At 40.8% G+C, this 21,879-nt stretch overlaps 1 protein-coding gene and 1 long non-coding RNA gene across 8 annotated transcripts in view; one reads left to right on the top strand and one right to left on the bottom strand.

The window, feature by feature from the left end:
- Nucleotides 1–21,879, top strand: part of MTMR7 (myotubularin related protein 7) — a 172,189-nt gene that overhangs the window by 116,170 nt on the left and 34,140 nt on the right. For all 7 annotated transcript variants that reach the window (XM_025470346.3, XM_049095075.1, XM_049095074.1 and 4 more), the window contains 2 exons: nt 10,475–10,603; nt 17,269–17,403. In XM_025470346.3, the coding sequence (XP_025326131.1) occupies nt 10,475–10,603; nt 17,269–17,403 (264 nt within the window). The remainder of the gene's footprint in view (nt 1–10,474; nt 10,604–17,268; nt 17,404–21,879) is intronic.
- Nucleotides 29–10,531, bottom strand: LOC112674273 (uncharacterized). Its single transcript, XR_003145357.3, has 3 exons — nt 9,902–10,531; nt 213–442; nt 29–142 (listed from the first exon to the last, which is right to left on the bottom strand). It is a non-coding gene; the product is annotated as an uncharacterized LOC112674273 (long non-coding RNA).

The raw sequence follows: 21,879 nt of genomic DNA, 5'->3' as shown, positions 1-21,879 counted from the left end.
CTTAATTCAAGTGAACTCATGATCCAAATAGCTTAGCGTGACTTCTGTTTAATCTCCTTTAGTTTTTATAGCTCTTTGTAGATATAGATCTGTGGATTTACAAGTCTCCCTTGGTTATTACAAGTGCAATTCTTACCTGCAACTAGAAACAAAAAATTTGGCCAAGGGAACCATAGAGACCACCCCCCCCCCACACACACACACATACACACCTTTCCCTCATGATTGAGGAGCTGGAGACCCAGAGAAGCCCAGTGGTGGGCCTCTTCGCCAGGCAGTGGTGGGGAGAGCCGGCCAGTGCCAAGTTCTCCCATCAGCTCTTTTTATAGTGTAGCGAGTGATTAGTGGGGAAGTCACAGAGACTCTGATGGCAGTCTGGCACCAGCTCCTCTCTGTACTCACTGAACTCTTGATTGGTACACAAGGTCACCAAGAGGCTTCCCTAGAGAAATGGGGAGAAATGTGTCTATGCTTACAAAGGCGTATGGAGAGGAAAGGAAACAGGAGAAGCAGAATCAATTTCGTATTGGTCCTCATGATGGGCTTACAAATCAATGTTGGTTTCCCTATTAATTTTTTAAATATTTTAAGTAGTAAAAGTAATTTAAGAATGTTGCAGAGCATTTATAAAAGAGAGGAAAAAGAAAAAATATCCAGCATCTCAGTGCCCTCACATTCTTCCATTAGATTTTAAATTTTTCCTTCAGTATCTTTTCCTCATCTGCATAGTTTAATAACTCCTTTCTCATCTAAGTAATACATTTAATTATTTGAAATTGGAAAACACAGAGGAAAAGGAACTGTTCAAATATATATAACAAATACGGAATCATGTTACACATGCCTTGTGTTCTGCTTTTCTTCATATATCGTGTTTTTTTCCTGCCAAGAAGTATATTTTGTATCATTTAAAAACATTATGTAACGTTAGATAGTATGGCCATATCCTATTCTTTCTACCTAATCTCCAGACATTCAGAGGACTAGTATTTTTTCCTATTTTAAATAAACATGGTGAGAACATCCTGGTAACTATACCTCCACCCATATTAAAATCCTTTTTAAAGACAGATTCCTAAAGGTGAATTTCTATGTCAGAAAGTTTATACAAATTTTTTTTTAAGATTTTATTTATTCATCCATGAGAGACAGAGAGAGAGAGGCAGAGACACAGGCAGAGGGAGAAGCAGGCTCCATGCAGGGAACCCAATGTGGGACTTGATCCTGGGACCATGGGATCATGCCTTGAGCTGAAGGCAGATGCTAAACTGCTGAGCCACCCAGGCATCCCATACAAATTTTTATACATATTGTCAAAAAGAACTGCAGGAAAATTGTCCCAGTTTATATAAATTCTCAGTAGTTTGTATGAGAATGCTTGATTCTTGTGCCTCACTGGGAAAGAGGTTCATTCTTAGAAAGTTTTCTTGACAACTTGGTAGTGGGACAAGTGATTTCTCATTTTAATTTACTCTACATGCTTTGATTCCTTGATATGTAGATTTGTATATGCCAATTGACCATTTATATCTAATCTCCTGTTATTGATCATTTCTGATTACATTTTTAAAATTTTTTATTATTGAAGAATAGGTGACAAACAATGTTATATTAGTTCCAGGTGCACAACATAGTTACTCAGCTATCTTTATGTTACCTAATGCCCACCAGGGTAAGTATATTCACCACACAGTGTTATTACAATATTATTGACTATATTCCTATGCTTTACTCTTCATCCCTGTGAGTTATTTATTTTATAATTGGAAATTTGTACTTCTTCCTCCCATGCTTCCAGAACCTCTCCCTTCTGGCAACCAATTTGCTCTCTATTTGTGAGTCTGTTTCTGGTTTGTTTTTTTGTTTTTGTCTTTCTCTATAATGACTTATATTTTACTTAGCATAATGCCCTCTAAATGCATTCATGTGCAATAAGATGGCAAGATCTTATTCTTTTTTATGGCTAAGTAATATTCCTCTGTGTGTGTGTGTTTATAATATCTATATATATTATATAGATTTTCCTTATCTATCAGTGGACGCAAATTGCTTCCATATCTTAGCTGTTGTAAATAATGCTGCAATGAACAGAAGGATGCATGTATCTTTTCAAATTAGTGTTTTTGTTCTCTCTGGGTAAATACTCAGTAGTGGAATTGCCAGATCTTATGGTATTTCTATTTTTAATTTTTTGAGGAATCTTCATACTGTTCTGCATAATGGCTGTGCCATTTACATTTTCACCGACAGAGACATGATGGTTCCCTTTGCTCCACATTCTGCCAACAATTGCTATTTCTTGTCTTCTTGATATTAACCATATTGACTGGTGTGAGGGGACACTTCTTTGTTGCTTTGATCTGCATTTTCTTGATGATGAGTGATGCTGAACATCTTTTCATGTGTCTGCTGTCTATTTGTATGTCTTCTTTAGAAAAATAGTTATTCAGGTCCTCTGCCCATTTTTCACTGGGATTATTTCTATTTTTTGTGTTGAGTTGTATAAATTCTTTATATATTTGGGATATTAACCCTTTATCAGATATATTATTTGCAAATATCTTCTTCCATTACATTTGTTTTGTTGATAGTTTCCTTAGTCCCAATAGCTTGTTATATAAATTTAGTAATAATTAACTATATTGTATATATAGTATGTAACATATATACACACACACACACATACACACAAACACACACAAATATATATATTTGATTGCTAGCTTAGAAATAAAAACAGTATCGTCCTGGTACAAAAATAAACACATAGATCAATGTTATTAAACCTCCCTAATGTTCCCTCCATATCACCTCTGCTGTAGTGTCACTGTCCCCAATTTGGTGTTGTCCTTGTCTCTATGTTTCCACATTTGTAAGTAGTAAAAATGTGGTATTATTTTGTGTTTTTTATGCTTTCTATACGTGGTATTTTACTGAATGTAGTTTACTGAAACTGATATTTCACTCACATTGTATTTGAGAGTCATCTCACTTAGAAAACACGTCTATTATAGTTGCCACATGCCAGGCACTGTTCTAAAAACTTGACAGATGTTAGCAGTCCCATGTGGTGGGTGTGGTTAATATTCTTGCTTTGCAAATGGAGAAACTCAGGTATAGCCCAATAGGTAACTGTCTAAGACATCGAGAAATGAAGAAGCTGTTGATACCTGTAGCTCTCCTTCCTTCATTCTTCACTATTGTATTATACTGCATTTTACAGATGGACCATGGTTCAAAAAAATTATCCTTATCACCCTCTCCCTCCCTTTTTGTTTTATCATCAGAAAGCTGTTAACTGGTTTATACATGACTCATAGTGTATTGAGAGTTTCCATTTAGGAGTAGAATTTCTGAGTTAGAAAAATTAAAGAGATTTTAGCCTTACTAGGTATTGTCAGATTCTTTCCAAAGTGAATGCATGGACATATAGACCTAATAGCAAGATAGACAAGTTTTCCCTACTCCACAGACTCGCTGATAATTGATACTGCCTTTGTTTGGTGATAGACCTACTCATTGACTCAGCAGTCTTACTTTTGGGAATTTATTTTAAAAAGTCAACAGTATACATACACATAGTGATATATAAGGTGACTTATTGAAGCATTGTTTGTAACAGCATATATTAGAAGAAAGCCAAGTTTCTTAGTAGAGGATGAGTTAAATAAGTTTTGCTCTACCCATATATTAAATTAATGTGTAGCCATTAAAAAATATGGTAGATTCCATCTACTGATAAGGAAAGATTACTAAAGTATATCATTAGGTTTAAAAAAAGTAAGGCATAGAGATGCCTGACTGGCTTAGTTAGTGAAACATGTGACTCTCAGGGTTGTAAGTTCGAGCTCCACATTGGGTATAGAGATTACTTTCAAAACTATCTTAAAAAAAAAAAAAAGCTAGACACAGTATATTGAATATAGTGTTATATCTTTTATCTGAAAAAAGAATGAGAAAAATAAGAAAATATGTTTGTATGTGTGTAATTGTCCCAAAGTGATAACCTGGAGAGTAGATGGGTATGGGGTGGACAGAACACAAGGATGAGGATGTGCATCTTTTTGTATTGTTTCATTTTATAACCATATGAATTAATCAAAAACTTAAATTGGAAAAAGTGCCAATCTTATTGGTGTGAAATGGATCTGTGTGGTTTTATTTGTATCCTCCCCATAACTGGCAAGTGAGCCTGTATTTATTGGTAACTTAAGTTGATTCTCTGTGACTTGCCTATTTGTTATTGTTTATCCTTTTTTTCTGTAAGGTTATTTGTCTTTTTCTTATTGATTTGTAGAAGTTCTTTACATATTCTAGCTCATGATGTGTTACTGTTTATAGCTGTTGCAAATATCTCCTCTTAGTAGATATTTACATATTGCCCCTGGGGAATCTTTGGATCCTCAGGGTTTTGAGTTGTGTTTCCTATTTTGTTCCATGTTTTAGCTTATTGCTTTTTAAAATAAACCCTACCTACCTATAAATTCTCCCAATTAGAGACTATATAATTTCCATAATTACATTTGTACTAATTATGGTTATTATGGTTTTATAATGACTTGATATTGTGCAGGTCAGTTCCTTACACTAATTCTTCTGATATCTTTTTTTTTTTTTTAAGATTTTTTTTATTCATTCATGAGAGACTCAGAGAGAGGTAGAGACACAGGCAGAGGGAGAGGCAGGCTTTCTGTTGGGAGCCCAATGTGGGACTCAGTCCCAGGACTCCGGGATCCCGACCTGAGCCAAAGGTAGATGCTCAACCACTGAGCCACCCAGGCATCCCATTCTTCTGATATCTCAAATTTATAGATTTGGGGGGTAAAATGGACATGTTCACGATACTGAATTTCCTTTGTTATCACACTTAAATCTAACAACCAGAGTCGTACAACTGTGAATAGATATCTGGGGCTTCTCTGTCTCAATCATGATGAAGTATGTGGCAATTAATTTTTAGCCTTGAAATGAAAGGAAGGAAAATCCAAGTTTACTAAAGAAAATTGGATACCTTTTTAAATTTTTAAAAAAATATGACACACCCTTGAGTCAGGAAGAAAATGAATCTAAGCTACATCTTGTGGAATAATATTTTCTTGGAAACACAGGTTCTTCCTATTTTTGATGAGATTTCCTTCTAGAATTAGCACCACAAACATGACTCATATTTAGTCACTTAAGTCTTAAATGTAGAGACTACAAAACACGAGTTACTCAATGTTTATTTTCCAAAGTAACACACAGCAAACCAAAACTACAACCAACAAACTGCGTTGAAACAGAAAAGGTGAAAACCTAGGGGATTTTCTGATTTTACTAATACCAATGAAATAGGGGGAAAGATTATATACCTTTATTTATTGCCAACTTATATAATAAAAGTTGATTTTCTCAAAACTTTCAAATAGTCCATTGAGAAAGTTATGGTGTCATCCGTTACTTTTGCTTTTCCTCTTGTGGTTGAGAAAATGTTTACTTTTTCCTCCCTTCTTTTTCTTTTTCTTTTTCTGTTTCTTTTTCTTTTTCTTTTTTAGATAAAGTGGGGGAAGGGCAGATAGAGAGAGAATCTTAAACAGGTTCCATAACCAGTGTGGATCCAAACATGGGGCTTGATGTAACGACCCTGAGATCATGATCTGAGCCAAAATGAGGAGTTACCCAGGCACCCCTATTTCTTTCTTTTTTTTTTTTAAGATTTTATTTATTTATTCATGATAGTCACAGAGAGAGAGAGAGAGAGAGGCAGAGACACAGGCAGAGCAAGAGCAGGCTCCATGCAGGGAGCCCGACGTGGGATTCGATCCCGGGTCTCCAGGATCGCGCCCTGGGCCAAAGGCAGGCGCCAAACCGCTGCACCACCCAGGGATCCCCCTATTTCTTTCTTTTTAGAAAAAAACACAGGTTCAGAGCCTGTGCTGCTTTGTTCTGTTCATGCGGTCTTTGGAGGCTAATTATCACATCACCATCATCTCTATCATCATTATTCATAGTCCTACTCATAAGACTTGTCTGCAATAGTCAAACTCTCAAAGTGAAGATTTCCTTCTGTATGTAACTCTTGAAAACATTTTTTTTTTCAGATTTTATTTATTCATGAGAGACACAAGAGAGAGAGGCAGAGACATAGACTGCCTATGGGAGAGAGAGGGAGAAGCAGGTTCCTAGGGAGGCTGATTCAGGACTCAGTCCCAGGACCCTGGGATCATGCCCTGAGACAAAGGCATACGCTCAACCCCTGAGCCATCCAGGCATCCCTGAAAATGTTTTTCTTGAATAAAGTAGTTGTCATTCATTACTAGGTTAAAATTTTACTGTTTCTCTTGGAATAAAATGTATAATCTAAGCCAGTAATTTAAAATCTTGTTTATTTCAGTTTTCTCCAGCTATATTTTGTGTATTATATATTATTTAATTATATATAAATCATTTTATGCAGCTTATTCCCTCCTTCTTCTTCCCTAATATTACATGGTATATTCCTTGAAATAAATTTTAGATCTTAAATGTTTAAGAAGAAAGTTGTCAGGGTACCTGTGTGGCTCATTTGGGTAAGCATCTACCTTCAGCTCAGGTCATGATCCCCAGGTCCTGGGATCGAACGCTGCCTCTGTCTCCCTGCTCACTGGGGAGTCTGCTTCTCCCTTTCCCTCTGTAGCTACCCCTGCTTATTCTCTCTCTCTCAAATAAATAAATAAAATATTTTTGAAAGGTAGTCTACAAAAAAAAAAAAAAAAAAAGATAGTCTATGTAGATCTATCTCAGTCTCTGACAACTAACTCTCCAATGTGCTAAATTGATGGTCCTCAATAAATACAGAGGTATAATTAAGATGCTTTGGATGGCATCTCAGATGGTTACTACCCTGCCATGGCAAATGCATTTACTGCAAGATTACAACCAGGTCTACAGAGATCAGCTTTCCTGGGAATATAAAGTCCTTGAAGCCAGTAGCTGTTTTATTATTCATTACTATCCTAGCACCTAACATAATGCCAGGCACATATGAAGTATTCAGTAGAAACTTGTTGATAGACAACAGTATTGTACTATAATCAACAAACTTGCCAAGAGTCTAGAAGTTAATGATTCTGACCACTGAAAAGAAAGGAGAATTATGTAACGTGATAAAGGTGCTGATTATCATTACAATGGCAATCACAGTACAGTATATAAATGTATCAAATTAACGTGTACAATGGTATATGTCAAATATATTTTTAAAAACACATGTTGAATGAATGGAAGAATTATCAAAAGAGATTTTTTTCTTGGCAAGACCAAACCAAGATAGGCGGGTATTCCACACAGGCTAATTTATTTAGTGGAGGACAAGCAAAATCATTTCCTCATTAATAAAAAAAAAATGTATGCAGAAATTATTTTAACTTCACTTTCATTGGCTCAGGTAGTCATATAAAGAAGGAAAATTCAGAGGAAAGCCTTTTCTGAATATCTCCCATTCTCTCTGAACTTTCTTATGTGATTTTCCAAACCAGGCAAAATTTTGGAAATTTTGATTAGTTTCAGAATTTGGTGGTGTAAACTTCACTGTGCATTATTCATTGTCAGAATTTTAACTATAACTGTGTGAGCTTCTTGCAAAAATGACAGTGGTCAGTGCTATGCAGAACCATTTTTTAAAAAAGATTATTTGAGAGCACGAGAAAGATGCATGAGCAGGGGGAGGCACAGAAGGAGAGGGAGAAAGAGAAGCAGGCTCCCCCAGCACTCGATCCCAGGACCTGGGATCATGACTTGAGCCCAATGCAGATGCTTAACTGAATGAGCCACCCAGGTGCCCTCAGGACTGTTTTTAAATTTCTACATGAGGGCAGCCCGGGTGGCTCAGTGGTTTAGCACCGCCTTCAGCCTGGGGTGTGATCCTGGAGACCTGGGATTGAGTCCCACGTCGGACTCCCTGCATGGAGCCTGCTTCTCCCTCTGCCTGTGTCTCTGTCTGTGTGTGTGTGTGTGTGTGTGTGTCTCTCATGAATAGATAAATAAAAATCTTTAAAAAAGTAAACTTCTACATGAAAGTGCTGTCAGCTTTCATGAAAGCTTGATGAATTCACTATTTTCTAGCTTGGTTAAGAATTTGTGTCTTGAAACTTGAACTAACTGGCACTATGGGTCTGACTTTTTATTCCAAAGGTGTTTTAGCTTTTTGTAGAGCTTCCCACTCAAGTGCTTATCAGAATGCTCTTATTTCAGTTCTGAACCTTGAATTCTTTTCATCTAGACCTTGTGCTCTGGGGAAAGCAGGAGTCCCCCATAACTGGCCTCATCGGCCCTCACTCAGGCAAACCTCAAAAGTCCATGATTTCCAACACTGTGGAATGGGAACACCCGGTACTCTTAGAGGGTGGGAAAGCCTTTGCTTCTTTTCTTGGGAAGGAGGAGGGTGCAGAGTGGATAGCAGTCAGGTCCCTAAGTAGGGTGGGGCCAAGAGCACTCAGGAGAGTTGACTCTGTTTACCTTCCTCTTGATGCACCAGGGATGGTGCATGTAAAGGTTACAGCATGAGACAAGCTGAGCATCCTTGGTCCTGGGAGGCCACAAGAGGACCCAGCAGGAGCTCCCCAGTTCCAAGACCCACCTCTGTTATTCAGAAAGGCTGTATGTATCAGGCATGTTGAGAAATCCCATTTATTACTTTCTTATTTTATTTCATCATAAATAACTTTGCAATTCCCTAGTGTTGTAATAATGAAGAAAGGTGATTCCTACCTTACTGAAAACCTCCCAACTTCCTTCTTAAAACTGTTATTTTAAGAAAGTGTCATAAGCCTGGTGCCATGACTACATGTCTCTTTAGCCTCAGACAAGCAGGTGTGGTCTGTGGTGTCATGTTTTGGCCAACCGACTGAAGATGGGTTCAGACACCAGATTTGCATGGGGAAGAAGGCGTAGTGTCTTGTGACAGTAATTCCAGGCAGAGCTCTCTGGGTCCAACTAGGTTGAGCCATCTGTTCTTGGTACAAGATTTTCCTCCAGAGTATCGGTGTTCCTGGAACTGGATTTCCTCCAGAGTGCCCAGGCCAGAGTCTCAAAGTCTTTCAAGTCTTCGGTAATCTTCCCTAAAATGTCTTCGGCTCATTGCTGAAATCACACGTTGAGCCAGAGAATGTCACTTCTCTGGCCCTTTTATCTCCGGCTTGATATTGCTCACCAGTCTGGTAACAAAGACAGAGGATGCAGGCGAGGGAGGGCTACATCCTGGGGCAGGTGTCAGGAGCTGAGGTGGAGGCTGGGCTCTTCCTTGGGGTGGGTTTGTATTCCCTTCAGTTCCATTTTTCCAGAGGGGTAGGTGTGAGCAGAGATGGACAGAGGACATTTGTCTAGCACATTTCCCTGTTGCTACTCCTCCTTGGGGACTCCTCTTACAAGACCAAGAAGATGCTTGACTTCTGAGAAATAAACAGCTACTTTGGTGAAGCCCAGGAACTGCCATCTGGGCAATCTTCACTTTGCAAAGAGATTGATCGAGCAATGTCAACATGCCGAGCAACAAGTCAGTGATTACTGTTGCCACCACTAACGTTTATTTATGTCAGACTTTGTGGTTTATAAAGTGCTTTGTCATGGGTATTATCTGATTTGACCCCTCTATCAACCGCATGGGATATTATTTCTGTGTTTTATCAGTTTTAGAGGCCAGCATAATTTGACTCTCGGAAGGTCACGAGGTTGGCAAATCAGAGCCACGTTCTAAACTGCTGATTTCTGACTAATTCACAAGATTATTCTGAGGCTCTAGAGTTTCCACAGTGGGAATCACTGCTAGTGATTTCTGCTAGTGCAGGAGGAGTAAAGTCATTTCTTACCATTTGTGAAATCACACCTAAGAAACGAAAACAAAGCTGTTACACTGTGTGCTACCGAGTCAGATCTAGAAACTTACCTGAGCTGGAGGCTTTGGGAGGAAGCTTCTTGAAAGAGGTGGAGTTGGGTTGTCTCTTGAAGAATGGAGAAGATTTGGGAGGATCGAGGGGGAGAAATATCCAGGGAGGGCATGGCCTTGACTGCCAGCTCAGAGGCAAGAGTGAGCCTGGGGTGTGCCAGGGACGGAGAGGTTCCCCTGGGGGGCTCACTGCTGGCACTTGCCTCCCACTGGTGGGCTGTCTTTCACTCCAAACAGGCAGCTGAACTTTTTTCAGCTACCAAGATGCCGAATTATAATTTCTTCATTTTTGATGAAAGAAATGCTCACCTGTTGCTATCTTGCCACTCAGAGTGCCCTCAGAAGGGACCATGCCAAAGGATGGTGTTTGCTCTCCTTTGCCATGATTTCATGGAATCAACAGCTCCTCACTTCTCTGAAGTGGCTGTTGGTTTCCTCAAAATAGTCTCTGTAACTTGATTAAGAAAACTTAAATGTGCACCTTAGAAGTAAGTATGGTGAATGGAATTTCTTGTGGCAGTTCACAAGGCATTACTAGATGGCCTTAAAATCCCCATGTATTTTCCGTGACAGGTTTGTGATTCTTACCCTACTGAACTGTATGTTCCCAAATCGGCCACGGCACACATCATAGTGGGGAGTTCCAAATTCCGGAGCAGACGGCGATTTCCTGCCCTTTCTTACTACTATAAAGATAACCACGTAAGTCTCAAGGCATGCTTTTGTTTTATGTTTTGCTTTTCTTGTTTTATCATAAACAGGCATTTTTCTAGCAGCCCTCTGCTGTGTGTGTGTGAATTCTTAAAGGTATGTGGATATTGCTGTGTGTGGTATTACACAACACAACTGTGCTTAAACGTTACCTCATGTTGACCTTTCATGTTTATTTGATAATAAACTAATGGGATTCAGTCTGAAAATACCTAAACTTAATCATCCAAGTGAATGCCTGTCCTTTTCTAAGTGGTCACCTTGGGAAGCTCTGTGCTTGTTCAAACAGTGCTGAAGAGACTCTTTGAAATGCTTATTTTAGGAAGGCTCCCAGAATCCATGGCACCTTCTTCTTTTTTTCTTTTTTTTAATGGCACACTCTTTTGAGTGTCCTCAGTATAAGAAATCTTTATTTATGGAGAGCAGGTTTAGTTTTTAAAATATTACTTATAAGGGACCCCTGGGTGGCTCAGTTGATTAAGTGACTGACTCTTGAACTCAGCTTAGGTCTTGATCTCAGAGTCATGAGTTCAAGCCCTGTGCTAGGTTCTGTGCTGGGTGTGAAACCTACTTTAAAAAAATTATAAAAGGATTAGATTTGCTGCAACTAATAGAGCCTCTAAGTAACAGTGCCTTAAACGGGATAGAACTTTATTTTTCTTTCATATAAAACTCCAAAAGCGGGCAGTCCAGGCCTAGAATCTTGGTTGTTCACTACTCAGCCTGAGCTCCTGCACCTTTCTGCTCTGCCTTCCCTTGTCTTTGACCCTCATCAAGTGGCATAAGAGATGACTTCAGTACTACACATCATTTCCACACAGCAGCGGGGTGGGAGGGCTAATGGGCCTGCACAGCTTTCTGAGGAAGGCTCCTGAAACCGCCACAAGACACTTCTGCTCGCAATCCTGTTAGAATTGCGCAGAGCAGGAAAGAAAATAGTCTTATGGGTAACTGTGTAAACAACTAAAAATTATGGTTCCATTTCTGTGAAGGACAAGAAAAGAATGGTCTTTGCCACACACTTCAGAAGTTATTTGACTTTAGCCAGGTGACAAGTTTGATTTTCAAGCTAGATGATATAGTTTGGGATTCAAAGGCAAATTCATAGCCATAAACAATTGGTTGAATACATGTGTGTGAGTGTGTATGCACGCACATGTACCTATGGGCGAGGGAGTAGGGTAGGGTCTGTGTCTGATTTCATTTAGCAGTAGGAGTTTCATTAATTGAAAGGATATAAATCGTCTTACTTCTAGTTATGCTCACTGCTTTGAAATGGGGTCTAAAAAAGGCCAGTATTTTGTTAATGTTCTGTATTACTTGACTCCAACTATATTTCACTCTACACAGAACTGGAGCAGTGATGAATGAAAGATATGAATTTCTTAAAAAAAAAAAAAAAGATGGAGCGAATAGAGAATTTCATGATATTGCATTTGAAATTATGATGCCAGGAACACTGACACTTTTTATAATATCCATTGATAAAGAAGTAAGAGAGGGAGGATCTTTTATTTTTTTATTATCGTTTAAGAGGCAAAGGTGGGCTGGGCATTTAAAAAGTAGGCGTAGTGTCTATCCTGCTTCTTTTCCTTCTGTTCTGATATTCTTGAGAAAAGGGATTTTTTTTTTTTTTTTGGTCAGTGTGAGTATTGCAAAGGGCAAGTATGTGATGTCTCAGAAGAGACTAGAAGTCTTAGACATTAGACCACAGAGGCCAGCTTCTTCCCCAGCTGACCTCAGATTCTCATCATTTCATTCCTGCTCTTGTGTGCCATTCTTTTTAAGATTAAAAAAAAATAAAAATTATTCATGAAAGACACAGAGAGGCAGAGACATAGGCAGAGGGAGAAGCAGGCTCCCCGCAGGGACCATGACCCGAGCCAAAGGTAGATGCTTAACCACTGAGCCACCCAGACATCCCATTGTGTGCCATTCTTTACTTGATCTCCTTTTCTCTTGAGAAGGAATCATACAGCCATCATTTATAATTTAAAATAATTGATTTCCTATATTTAGAACTTTAAGAAAGACAATACCTCATGTTTTAGCTCTTCTTAAAGTACAAAACAGAGATGTGTTTTTGAGCATTGCTCTATGAACTGGTTACCCCAGGGAAGCACTGAATGTGCCTGTACATGCATACCCCCTCTCCCACCTCCATGAACTAGACTCTGTCCAGCATGTAGCATAATGATCCATTTTGTTTTATAACAATATTGAGGTTTTAGTATCAAGGTTTCATTATGTAAATGTATCTGATGCATCCAGTAATTTTTTTATCAAGGGAAATATTGTCGAAGGTGGATTTCTGTGGTTAGATGGATGATTGTGAGGTAACATAGCAACAGCTCATGTTGTCATTGCTCAGGAAAACTCACACATAAACCAGGCAGTCCTCCATAAAAAGTAAACAGAAAAATCAGGTAGAGATTATGTAAACTTGCTGATCTTTCTTCCTTCCCTTTTGTGGTTTTTAGACATTTTAAACTTAAGAATATATATTCCTCACCCAATAAAACTTATGCTTGTGAGTAAGAATATCATATGTTTTGGTTAAACTGTTCCTCACAAACTGTTTTGTTATTTTAGGGACCCTTTTGTTGGCTGGAAAGGTGGCTTAGCTGATGTGGGGTTGTGGGATCCGTAGTTAGATTAAGATGCGAAATGCGCATCATCGCATGAGCTAGAAGTCCTGTGGAGAATCCTCTGATCTAAATGCCCCTGCCGAGGGTACATCATTCCTTTTGGATCAGCTTTTAAGATACGTGGTGTTGTAATCACTTCCTATTCACTTGTTGGTGAGATTAGCATTCCTGCCCTAGGGTTCCAGGGAAGGCTGAGCACATGACACCTGACAATGGGCAGAAGAGGTTGTCAGCAGTTTGTTAGTTGTACATACTCACTCCCCAAGGGAGGAGGACACGGCATGCTGTGCAGGGCCACAGAGCACCTGCACTCAGGAATTGAGTGAACCAGCAGGGATTGCAGGAAGCAGGCTTTGTAGTGAAGAGGGTGAGATGACCTCAGGTTCCACTCACGGCAGGATGTGAGTGGCTTGTTTAATTCCATGGGCTAGCAGGAAACAGAAACCCACTATTCAGACGGGAGCAGGAGCTGCATCTGGTCTGTAGAGAGAATTGGTTAGCCAGGAGGCTTTATCCATAGGAGCAGAGTGGGCATTTGAGGCCTTCCCAATTTTACCAGATGTCAAGAGCAGCACAAAATAAAAATTTAGGCCTTGAACCGCACAGGAGTTATACAGAGCCATCCAGACTCCTTTCGGATATCAAACTATTAACAGCTTTGTAGATAAAAGTTAGAGATGTATAAATGAGAAATGTCGCTTATATTCGGAAGCCTGTTACCTACCAGCCCTTAAAATTGCTGTATCCTTTGTTCTTTCTTACTAAATGTTTCAATTATTTTTAAGAAAGCAGTTTTGCTTTCTTATCACAATATTGTGATCTCTAAAAATCACAGTGCAAATCTCTGTGAAACCAAGCTCTGCAAGATTTCCAAACAGGTGATGTCCCTTAAGAAACATATAGACCTTTTTCTTCCTTTTATAACTCATGTTTATTGAAACTCGCTATGTGTTAGGTATAGTTCTAAGAAAATTATATATCTCATCACAGTCTGTAGGTTTTTTTTTTTAGAGATTTTATTTATTTATTTGATGGAGAATGAGCAAGAGAGCACAAGGACAGAGGGAGAGAGAGAAGCAGGCTCCTCACTGAGCAGGGAGCCCGATGTAGGGCTCGATCCCAGGACCCTGAGATCATGATTTGAGCCAAAGGCAGATGCCTAAACAACTGAGCCACCCAGGCGCCCACACTCTGTAATTTTGATATTATTATCCTCATATTGTAGATGAGAAAACCAAAGTTCAAAGACAGAGGCTACCGTCTTTGTGTCAGTTACCCATTTTTTTAAGCATTAAAAAAATGTTGGATATTTTAATTACCAGTAGCATTGTAAATGAGCAGCTCTGGTGACAGTGTACCATCGAAGCTTTACCTCTGCCCTCGGGTGAAAGACATCAGTAAGAAAGGCTGCCAGGTAAGGGGAGTGTTCTCTCAACAGCGTGACTGTCTGGGGTACGTACAAGGTGAGCAGAAGCGCTTCAGGACTACTTACTGCTCCACACAAAATTGGTCACTATGTTAGCACCAAGGCAACAGAGAATTCCATGTGGAGTGTATCTATCGGTTATTAAGAATATATAACTACAAAATATGAAAATGTAGTTGGTTTAATATATCTGGTTTAGTTTATTGACCACGTTCTATAGTGTAACTGTTCTGATCTAACCCTTTACTTCAAACTAGCTGCTCTCAACCTGCAGGTGATCATTGATGGTTGTGGTCATTCCCTGGCTGCTTTTCCTTTCTTTTCTTTTCTTAAAGATTTTATTCATTTATTTCGAGAGAGAGAGCATGAGAGTGGGGTGAGTGGCAGAGGGAGAAGCAGACTCCTCCGCTGAGCAGGGAGCCCCAGACGGGGCTCGATCCCTGGACTCCGGATCATGGCCTGAGCCAAAGGCAGACGCTTCACCGACTGAGCCACCCAGGTGTCCTCCCGGCTTCATTTCATAGTTGGAGTCTCACTTGTTTAGTGAGCTCAGGTGTGGTGCGTGACGATTTCTCAGACAAATTCTCACCAGTTAAATGTGCTTCCTTCCCATCCAAGTCCTCTGATAGTCTAAGACCTTACCTGGGGGGAGCTGCATTAATGATCTTTCCCTAACCCCGGTGAAATATCTCATAGAACTTGCTCAGAATTGTGCTCTCACCTGTCAGAATAGCCTCAGGGCACGGGGCAGAGCCTGATCCCTTTGAAGAGCAGAAGCCGCAGAACCCACAGGAGAAGCACTAAGAAAGCCATCTGTGGCCATCTCTCCGTGGCAGCCTCCTGCCTTCTGTTCTCAGCGCCCCCTCCCCACCAGTGGTCCCCACCACTGGTCCCCGCCAGGCCTGCCTTTCTCCCCAACCTGTCCTCATCCAGGTTCAGCACTGCCCACCCCCAGTCGCTTTCTCTTCCATCCTGCAGTTGCACTTCAGCCAATAATTCAGGAATTCTCCAACTCCGAGCAGCTCTGCTGCCCCTTTGCTTCGCTTGCCGCTCTCCCTTGCGCTTCCCTCCTGAATTCTGAATCTGGCTGCAGGGCCCAGAGTTTAGTTTAGTTTTGTTTTTTTTTTGTTTTTTGTTTTTTCTTTAAATCTATTTATTTGTTTGAGAGAGAGAGAGAGAGAATCTCAAGCAGACTCCCTGCTGAAGGCAGAGCCTGACATGGGGTTCGACCCCAGGACCCTGAGATCATGACGTGAGCTGAAACCAAGAGTCAGATGGTCAATTGACTGAGCCCCCCAGGTACCCCCAGAGTTCTTGACCGACCTCGGTGACTGCCCCTCACTGTTACAGATGGTACTGGAACTCTCTAGCAGTCGCGCATATATGTGTCTAACTGTTCTGCGATCCTCGGACTGGCCAGCAGGTCCTCAGCTGAAGGATGGTATAGTGAGTGAGAAGCATCCCCACCTTCTCCAATGAGGAGCACCCAACGCTTCCTTTTCTTCCAGGGAAACTCAAACCTGAGCTAAGTTGTCCTGGGTTGAGCATTAGGGACAGTTAAGCTGTGCTGGGACCCTGAGCTGGGTTGTCCCTTTCTGGATAGAGTCTGAAGTGCAGGCACCCTGAGCGAGCTTAGCCATGATCGTTTTCAGGGTTTGGCCTGCTTCGCCTGTCCGCCTGGAGCGAGCAGGTTCCCTTCCTCACTGACCCCCGCTTCCTCCATCCTCCCATCTGGAGGACTCACAACCTCAGTGCAGATTCCTGGAAAGAGTCATTTCTTTAAGTGTGAAAATAAAATCTAAGTCCCTAAAAAGTACTTTGCCATAAAGTGTAAGTTTTAGGACTGCGAGGATGTATCCATACTCCCCTACTGCTAACTCAGGGAAAGGTTTATGCTATTGTTTATGTTGTCTGACGATACAACATGCTCTGTCGGACTTGCAGACTAGGGAAATTGCAGAATAGAATACAGCCTGATTCCAGAGAAAACCCCTGCTTCTAACACGCTAGGGGCAGCCTGGGGATGTGTCTGCTGTCCTAGGTGTCAATGCCAGTGGCAGCAGCCTGGGCTCTCGTCACAGTGGAAACACCCCCATTTAGGATTAGAATTGGTTTTTAGTATTCGTGAGGTTTCTAAATGACTGGTAAAAAACTGATGGAAACCATTACAAAATAACTTTTTTTTTTTAAAAAAAAACCAGTCTTGCTATTAGCAATATCCTGTAAATTTTAGGACAATAGTTATTTACTTTATATTTCTACCTTCAGCAGGAAGATTAAATAATGCCAGTGAAAGGGAAAGTAGGCTGTTTAAGTGGCTTTATATTTCATAATTTAGGTCCAGCCTAAGCATGCATGTTCACTCCTAATTTTTTACACAGAAACTTTGCACTGCTTACCCTTGTAGTGGTTTCTTTGGCCTGTAATTAAAAAGAAACCAGCCTTGGTTTTTGGAAGGCATTGAGATCCTTCTGCAGGTTGGCTCAGGGCGTGAGAGAACCAGAGGCTCGTTGTTGGGGATGCAGTCGCGAGGTGCCGGTGGGAACAGTGGGGCACCTGCCTGACCCTGCCGTGTCCCGCAGGCCTCCATCTGCCGGAGCAGCCAGCCCCTGTCCGGCTTCAGTGCCCGGTGCCTCGAGGATGAGCAGATGCTCCAGGCCATCAGGAAGGCCAATCCGGGAAGCGACTTCATTTACGTCGTGGACACTCGGCCTAAAGTAAGTGTCGCCGTTCACATCGGTGTCTTTGCAGCTTTGAAGTGTGGACCTGGGTGGGAGGAGGCAGAGGTACAGGGGCCACCATCCCCTCTCCGAGGGCCTCATCTGCAAAGAGGCTGCTCCTTCTTGGATAGTCAGGATGTGGCTGCCCTGCTGGGCTGAGCGTGTCTCCACGAGGTTTCCACATCTGTGCGAGTCCACAGGTGACCTGAGTGCCTCACCCGCAAGGTACTTGGGAGAGCTCCCCGGCTCCTGGCATTGTGCTGGGTACACAGTGCAAACAACAAACGAGCATGGCTTAATTCTGGAGTTTGCCCTCCTAAGCACCACCAGATTTCTTTTTTTTATTTTGGTTTGTTTCTAAAATGACCTTTTCCACTCTGACAATAAGAAATTACTGTGGATCTCCCACTGTTTAATTTTTGTGAGGTGTTCAGCTATATACCGTGTCAAATTCAACTTGCAGCAATCCATGTCTGTGATTCCAGAAGATTTACAATATATAATGTCAAGTAAAAAAAAAAAGATTACAAAATACTATGTATACTATTATGTTTGTGTCAAATAAAACTCAGGTATATAAACGTTTCTATTGAAATTTTTAAAAATCTGGAAGGATAAACACCAGCCTGTTAAAATTCCATGGAGAAGAGAGGATTTAGAGAGGTAGAGAACTTTCTACATGTCTCTTGTTGAAAAAATTACTTTAATTATGCAAGTATTTATACACTGATTTTATAATTTAATAAAATAATCCAGAGGAAGTAATGGATCTAGTTGTCAAGAGGTAAGCTAAGTTCATCTTGCAGGCTATCTTCCATACAGATTTCCATTTTTTAGGTCCAATTTAACTTCCTATTTCACTGCTTAAACCACTTCTTTGTAAACCAGTCAACAAAACGAGTCCTCAGAAGGATGTGCCAGTGAATACATACCAAATCACCTACAAGTGCATGGAATATATCAGACACAATGAGATTATAAAGCAAAATGGCCTTATTCAACAGATTTGGCATTCTAATTTCTTGCCAATAATTAAAATGTACCTGGACTTATGCCTAAAGAAAGAAAAAAAATACATATAGCCCATCTCTCCATATGGGTTTGGAAAAGTGCTCAAGATCTACTAGTAAGCAACAAGAGTGAGATACAGAAAATATGTATAATGTCATCCCATTTATGTAATAATAATTATAAACAGATATTATTTTTTTAATTTTAATTTTTTTTATTTTTAATTGGATCATATATTATTCTATGTATTGAAAGAATCTGAAGGAATGTATGTGAAGCCGTTAACAGTGGTTTTTCCTGTGGGGCAAGAGGAGGATTTTAAGAAGGTGTTCACTTTTTAATTATTATAGTTTGAAAACATTTTAATCATGAAAAGGTTAAAAGAGCATTAGAACCTTTAATGTTAAACATAGTTACCTTATCATCAACAATTCTACCCCTAACTTGAAAGAAATGAAAACATATGTCCACCAAAAACTTATCTGTGACTATTTCTTCATAGTTAATAATAGCTTAAAAGTAGAAGCAACCACATGTCCATCAACTGAGAATGAATTATTAAAATGTGGTATGTCCATTCAATGGAATATTATTTGGCCATAAAAAGAAATGAAGTACCAAGATGTGCTACAATGTGGAGAAACCTTGACAATGTTACACTAAGCAAAAGAAGTCCGTCACAGAGGACCACGCATTGTATGATTCCATTTATATAAAATGTCCAGAACAGAGAGATCTGTAGAGGAAGAAGGTGGACTGGTGGTTGCCTTGGGCCAAGAGGATGAGAGGAATTGTGGGTGACAGCTAAAGGGGAGAGGATTTCATTTGGGGGTGATTAAAGTGTTCTAAAGATAGATTGTGCTGATGGTTACAAGACTCTGTAAATACACCAAACACCACTGAATCGTGCTGTGCACTTTCAGTGGATGAATTGTAAGGCCTATGAATTATATGTCAATGAAGCTATTTTTAAAAGGAACATAAGGACACAATAAACATTAGAACAGGAAGCAGAAAGTATGATCAAGAGCCCAAATCACTGAAAGTATCACCAATATTAAGAATAGGTAACTGTAGACATAATCTATACTCGTGAGCCATATAAGAATTGAGAATTGGATATTATCCATTATGTAGGCACTCAGCCCCTGGCGGTTTTCAATGCTCCTCGGAGCCTCATCTCACCAAATACGGTGATTCATGACCTGGTTCACTTAATTTGATGTTTTCCTCGTTTCCGATCTGTGCCCTGGTCATACCCTCAACCTCCGACTGTCCCGTGCTTCTGACGGAAGTGCAGCTGTGGGATGGGTGTGGGCGGGGCAGCGGAGCAGGAGTCCCTCTCAGACACCAGGTCAGCAAATCAGTCCTGGAGATCAGTGATAAGACCCAGGTTACAGCTAGATCCCGTTCAAGTAGATTATAGGCAAAGGATTCTCTTGCTTTTCGGTAATCTGAAAGCAAAACACACTGGTAAGAATTTAAAAAAAAAAAAACAACAACAACGAAAACAAAACAAACATCAACAACAAAGCTGTTCTGCTTACAGATTTTCACTTGAAAGAAACCAGAAGACCTCTGACTTTACTTTGTCTTCGGATTTGTGCTTTTCTCTCTGGCTGATCGCCCTGTAACCCCTCCCTTCTAACCTTGACTCTTTTCTGTCCTCTCCATTGTACCTTTCCGTAAGTGAAGTGCAGCTGTTTGGAATTTCCTCATGACCAGAGGTGAATTAAAGAATGCCTGCATCTTAGCCAAATGGACTGAACACAGGATAAGGAAAGAAGGGCCAGGGCTTTGCTGATTTGGGGTGCCCTTCTCTTGTCCTATTGTCCCAGATTTAAATAAAGCCAAACAGATTCACCTACTCATTCCAGGGCCAGGGATTCAAGTGTGTACTATGCCCCACGTAAACCTTCTGGGAAATGTGACAGCTGTTGAGGCAGGCATATTCCGGATTTAAAATGAATTAATCCAGAGGATTTGATTTGAAGGGTATATTTAGCTCTAAGCATGTTTACTGTCGGCGATAAGAAGTATGACGCTGATCCATTAAAGAAAACTGGCGTCTCATACAAGTGCCCTGTACTTGTATTTGCTCATGCATACGTACACACACATCCTGTGAGTTTTAAACTGTCTGCTTAGAACAAAGTCTGTTGATTTTTGGTTCCTGCAGAGTGTTAGGCTTCCTTGGTAGCCAGGAGACGGACCCCATGCCTGCTAGAGGTGGTGGGGAGCCGGGAAATGGGGCACTGCTGGGTTTGCTCTCAGGTTTAATTAAAAAGAGAAAGGATTAGGAGGCCACTCGGATCATTGCTGCCCTGAAAGCAAGACTGGTGAACGCATGCACGCTGCCTGTTGTGAGGAAAGCCTTCTGGATTGCTCGTTGACATTAAAATCTTGAGAGGCAGAGGCAGTAAGGTCCTCAGCATGTATTGAATATCTGCTCAAAAACAACTATACCCTTGAGGTCATATATTACTGCTGGGATTTGGTGCATTAAGAAGATAGGAAACAGTATTAATGCAGTAGATGTTGAATTGTAAAATGAGAGGGAAATAATTTTATCCCAGCCTTGTTGATGACTTCTTGTTACTTCATCCTGGGACTTTGCTCAGCTTGCAAAAATGGTCATTTAATTCTTACAATAATCCTGAAACTTGGGAGATGTTTTCTTTTTATGGCTAGGGCTGAGATTTGGAGAGGTCAAATAATTTGCCCAAGGTCACACAGTTCAGGACAATGCCCACATGCCATCCAGGCTCATCTGACACCAAAGCCTGTGCTCCTTCCACTCGACCATGGTGCTGTTCGCAGAAATCTCCAGGGGAGCCTTGTGTCCAAAGGAGGCTCAGGAGGGCTGCTTACCTCCGAGCACACACCCAGTGGAGCTGGAGACACAGAGCTGAAGGACCAACCCCAAGCTCATCCAAAATCAGGCCAGGCCAGAGGAGCCAGCGGGGCTCTGAGCGGGACTCTGATGGCAGCACCTTGGGAAGAAGCACTGAGAGGTTCTGAGAAGGAGTGAGGCGAGGCCACCACCTGCCTTTTGTCCTTGCTCCTTCTCCAAAGACAGCTTCATGGCTATGGTTTCTAACTGCACCCTGTACGCACTTTTTTTTTTAAGTTGCATGACAGGATGTTAAAAGTTTTTGTGTTTCTCTAGGATCAGTAGTTAGGTGGTTTCTACTCACCAAATCCTGTGAGGGGGGATCTGAAGAATCGGTTGTAAAGATTAGGGTGCCTGAAAGAGAGCGTGTCTGTCCCATCCTTGCTGATGGCCTCCATGGTGGTGAGCAAGGGGAAGGGGAATTGGAGAGCACAGCGTTCAGGGGCAGTGGAGCAGTCTTTCTGCCTTTTGTTTGGGAGTACAAGGATGGAGGAATTTCCTGGGGGGTCATGTACACACTGACTTAGGAAGTGCACAGGAACCATCTTGCTAGTGTCCCTCCAAAACAG

This window comes from Canis lupus, chromosome 16, assembly GCF_003254725.2.
Source record: "Canis lupus dingo isolate Sandy chromosome 16, ASM325472v2, whole genome shotgun sequence".
NCBI classification, from domain to species: domain Eukaryota; kingdom Metazoa; phylum Chordata; class Mammalia; order Carnivora; family Canidae; genus Canis; species Canis lupus.
The sequence above is the reverse complement of the archived record's forward strand: the minus strand, read 5'-3'. Positions and strand labels throughout refer to the sequence as shown.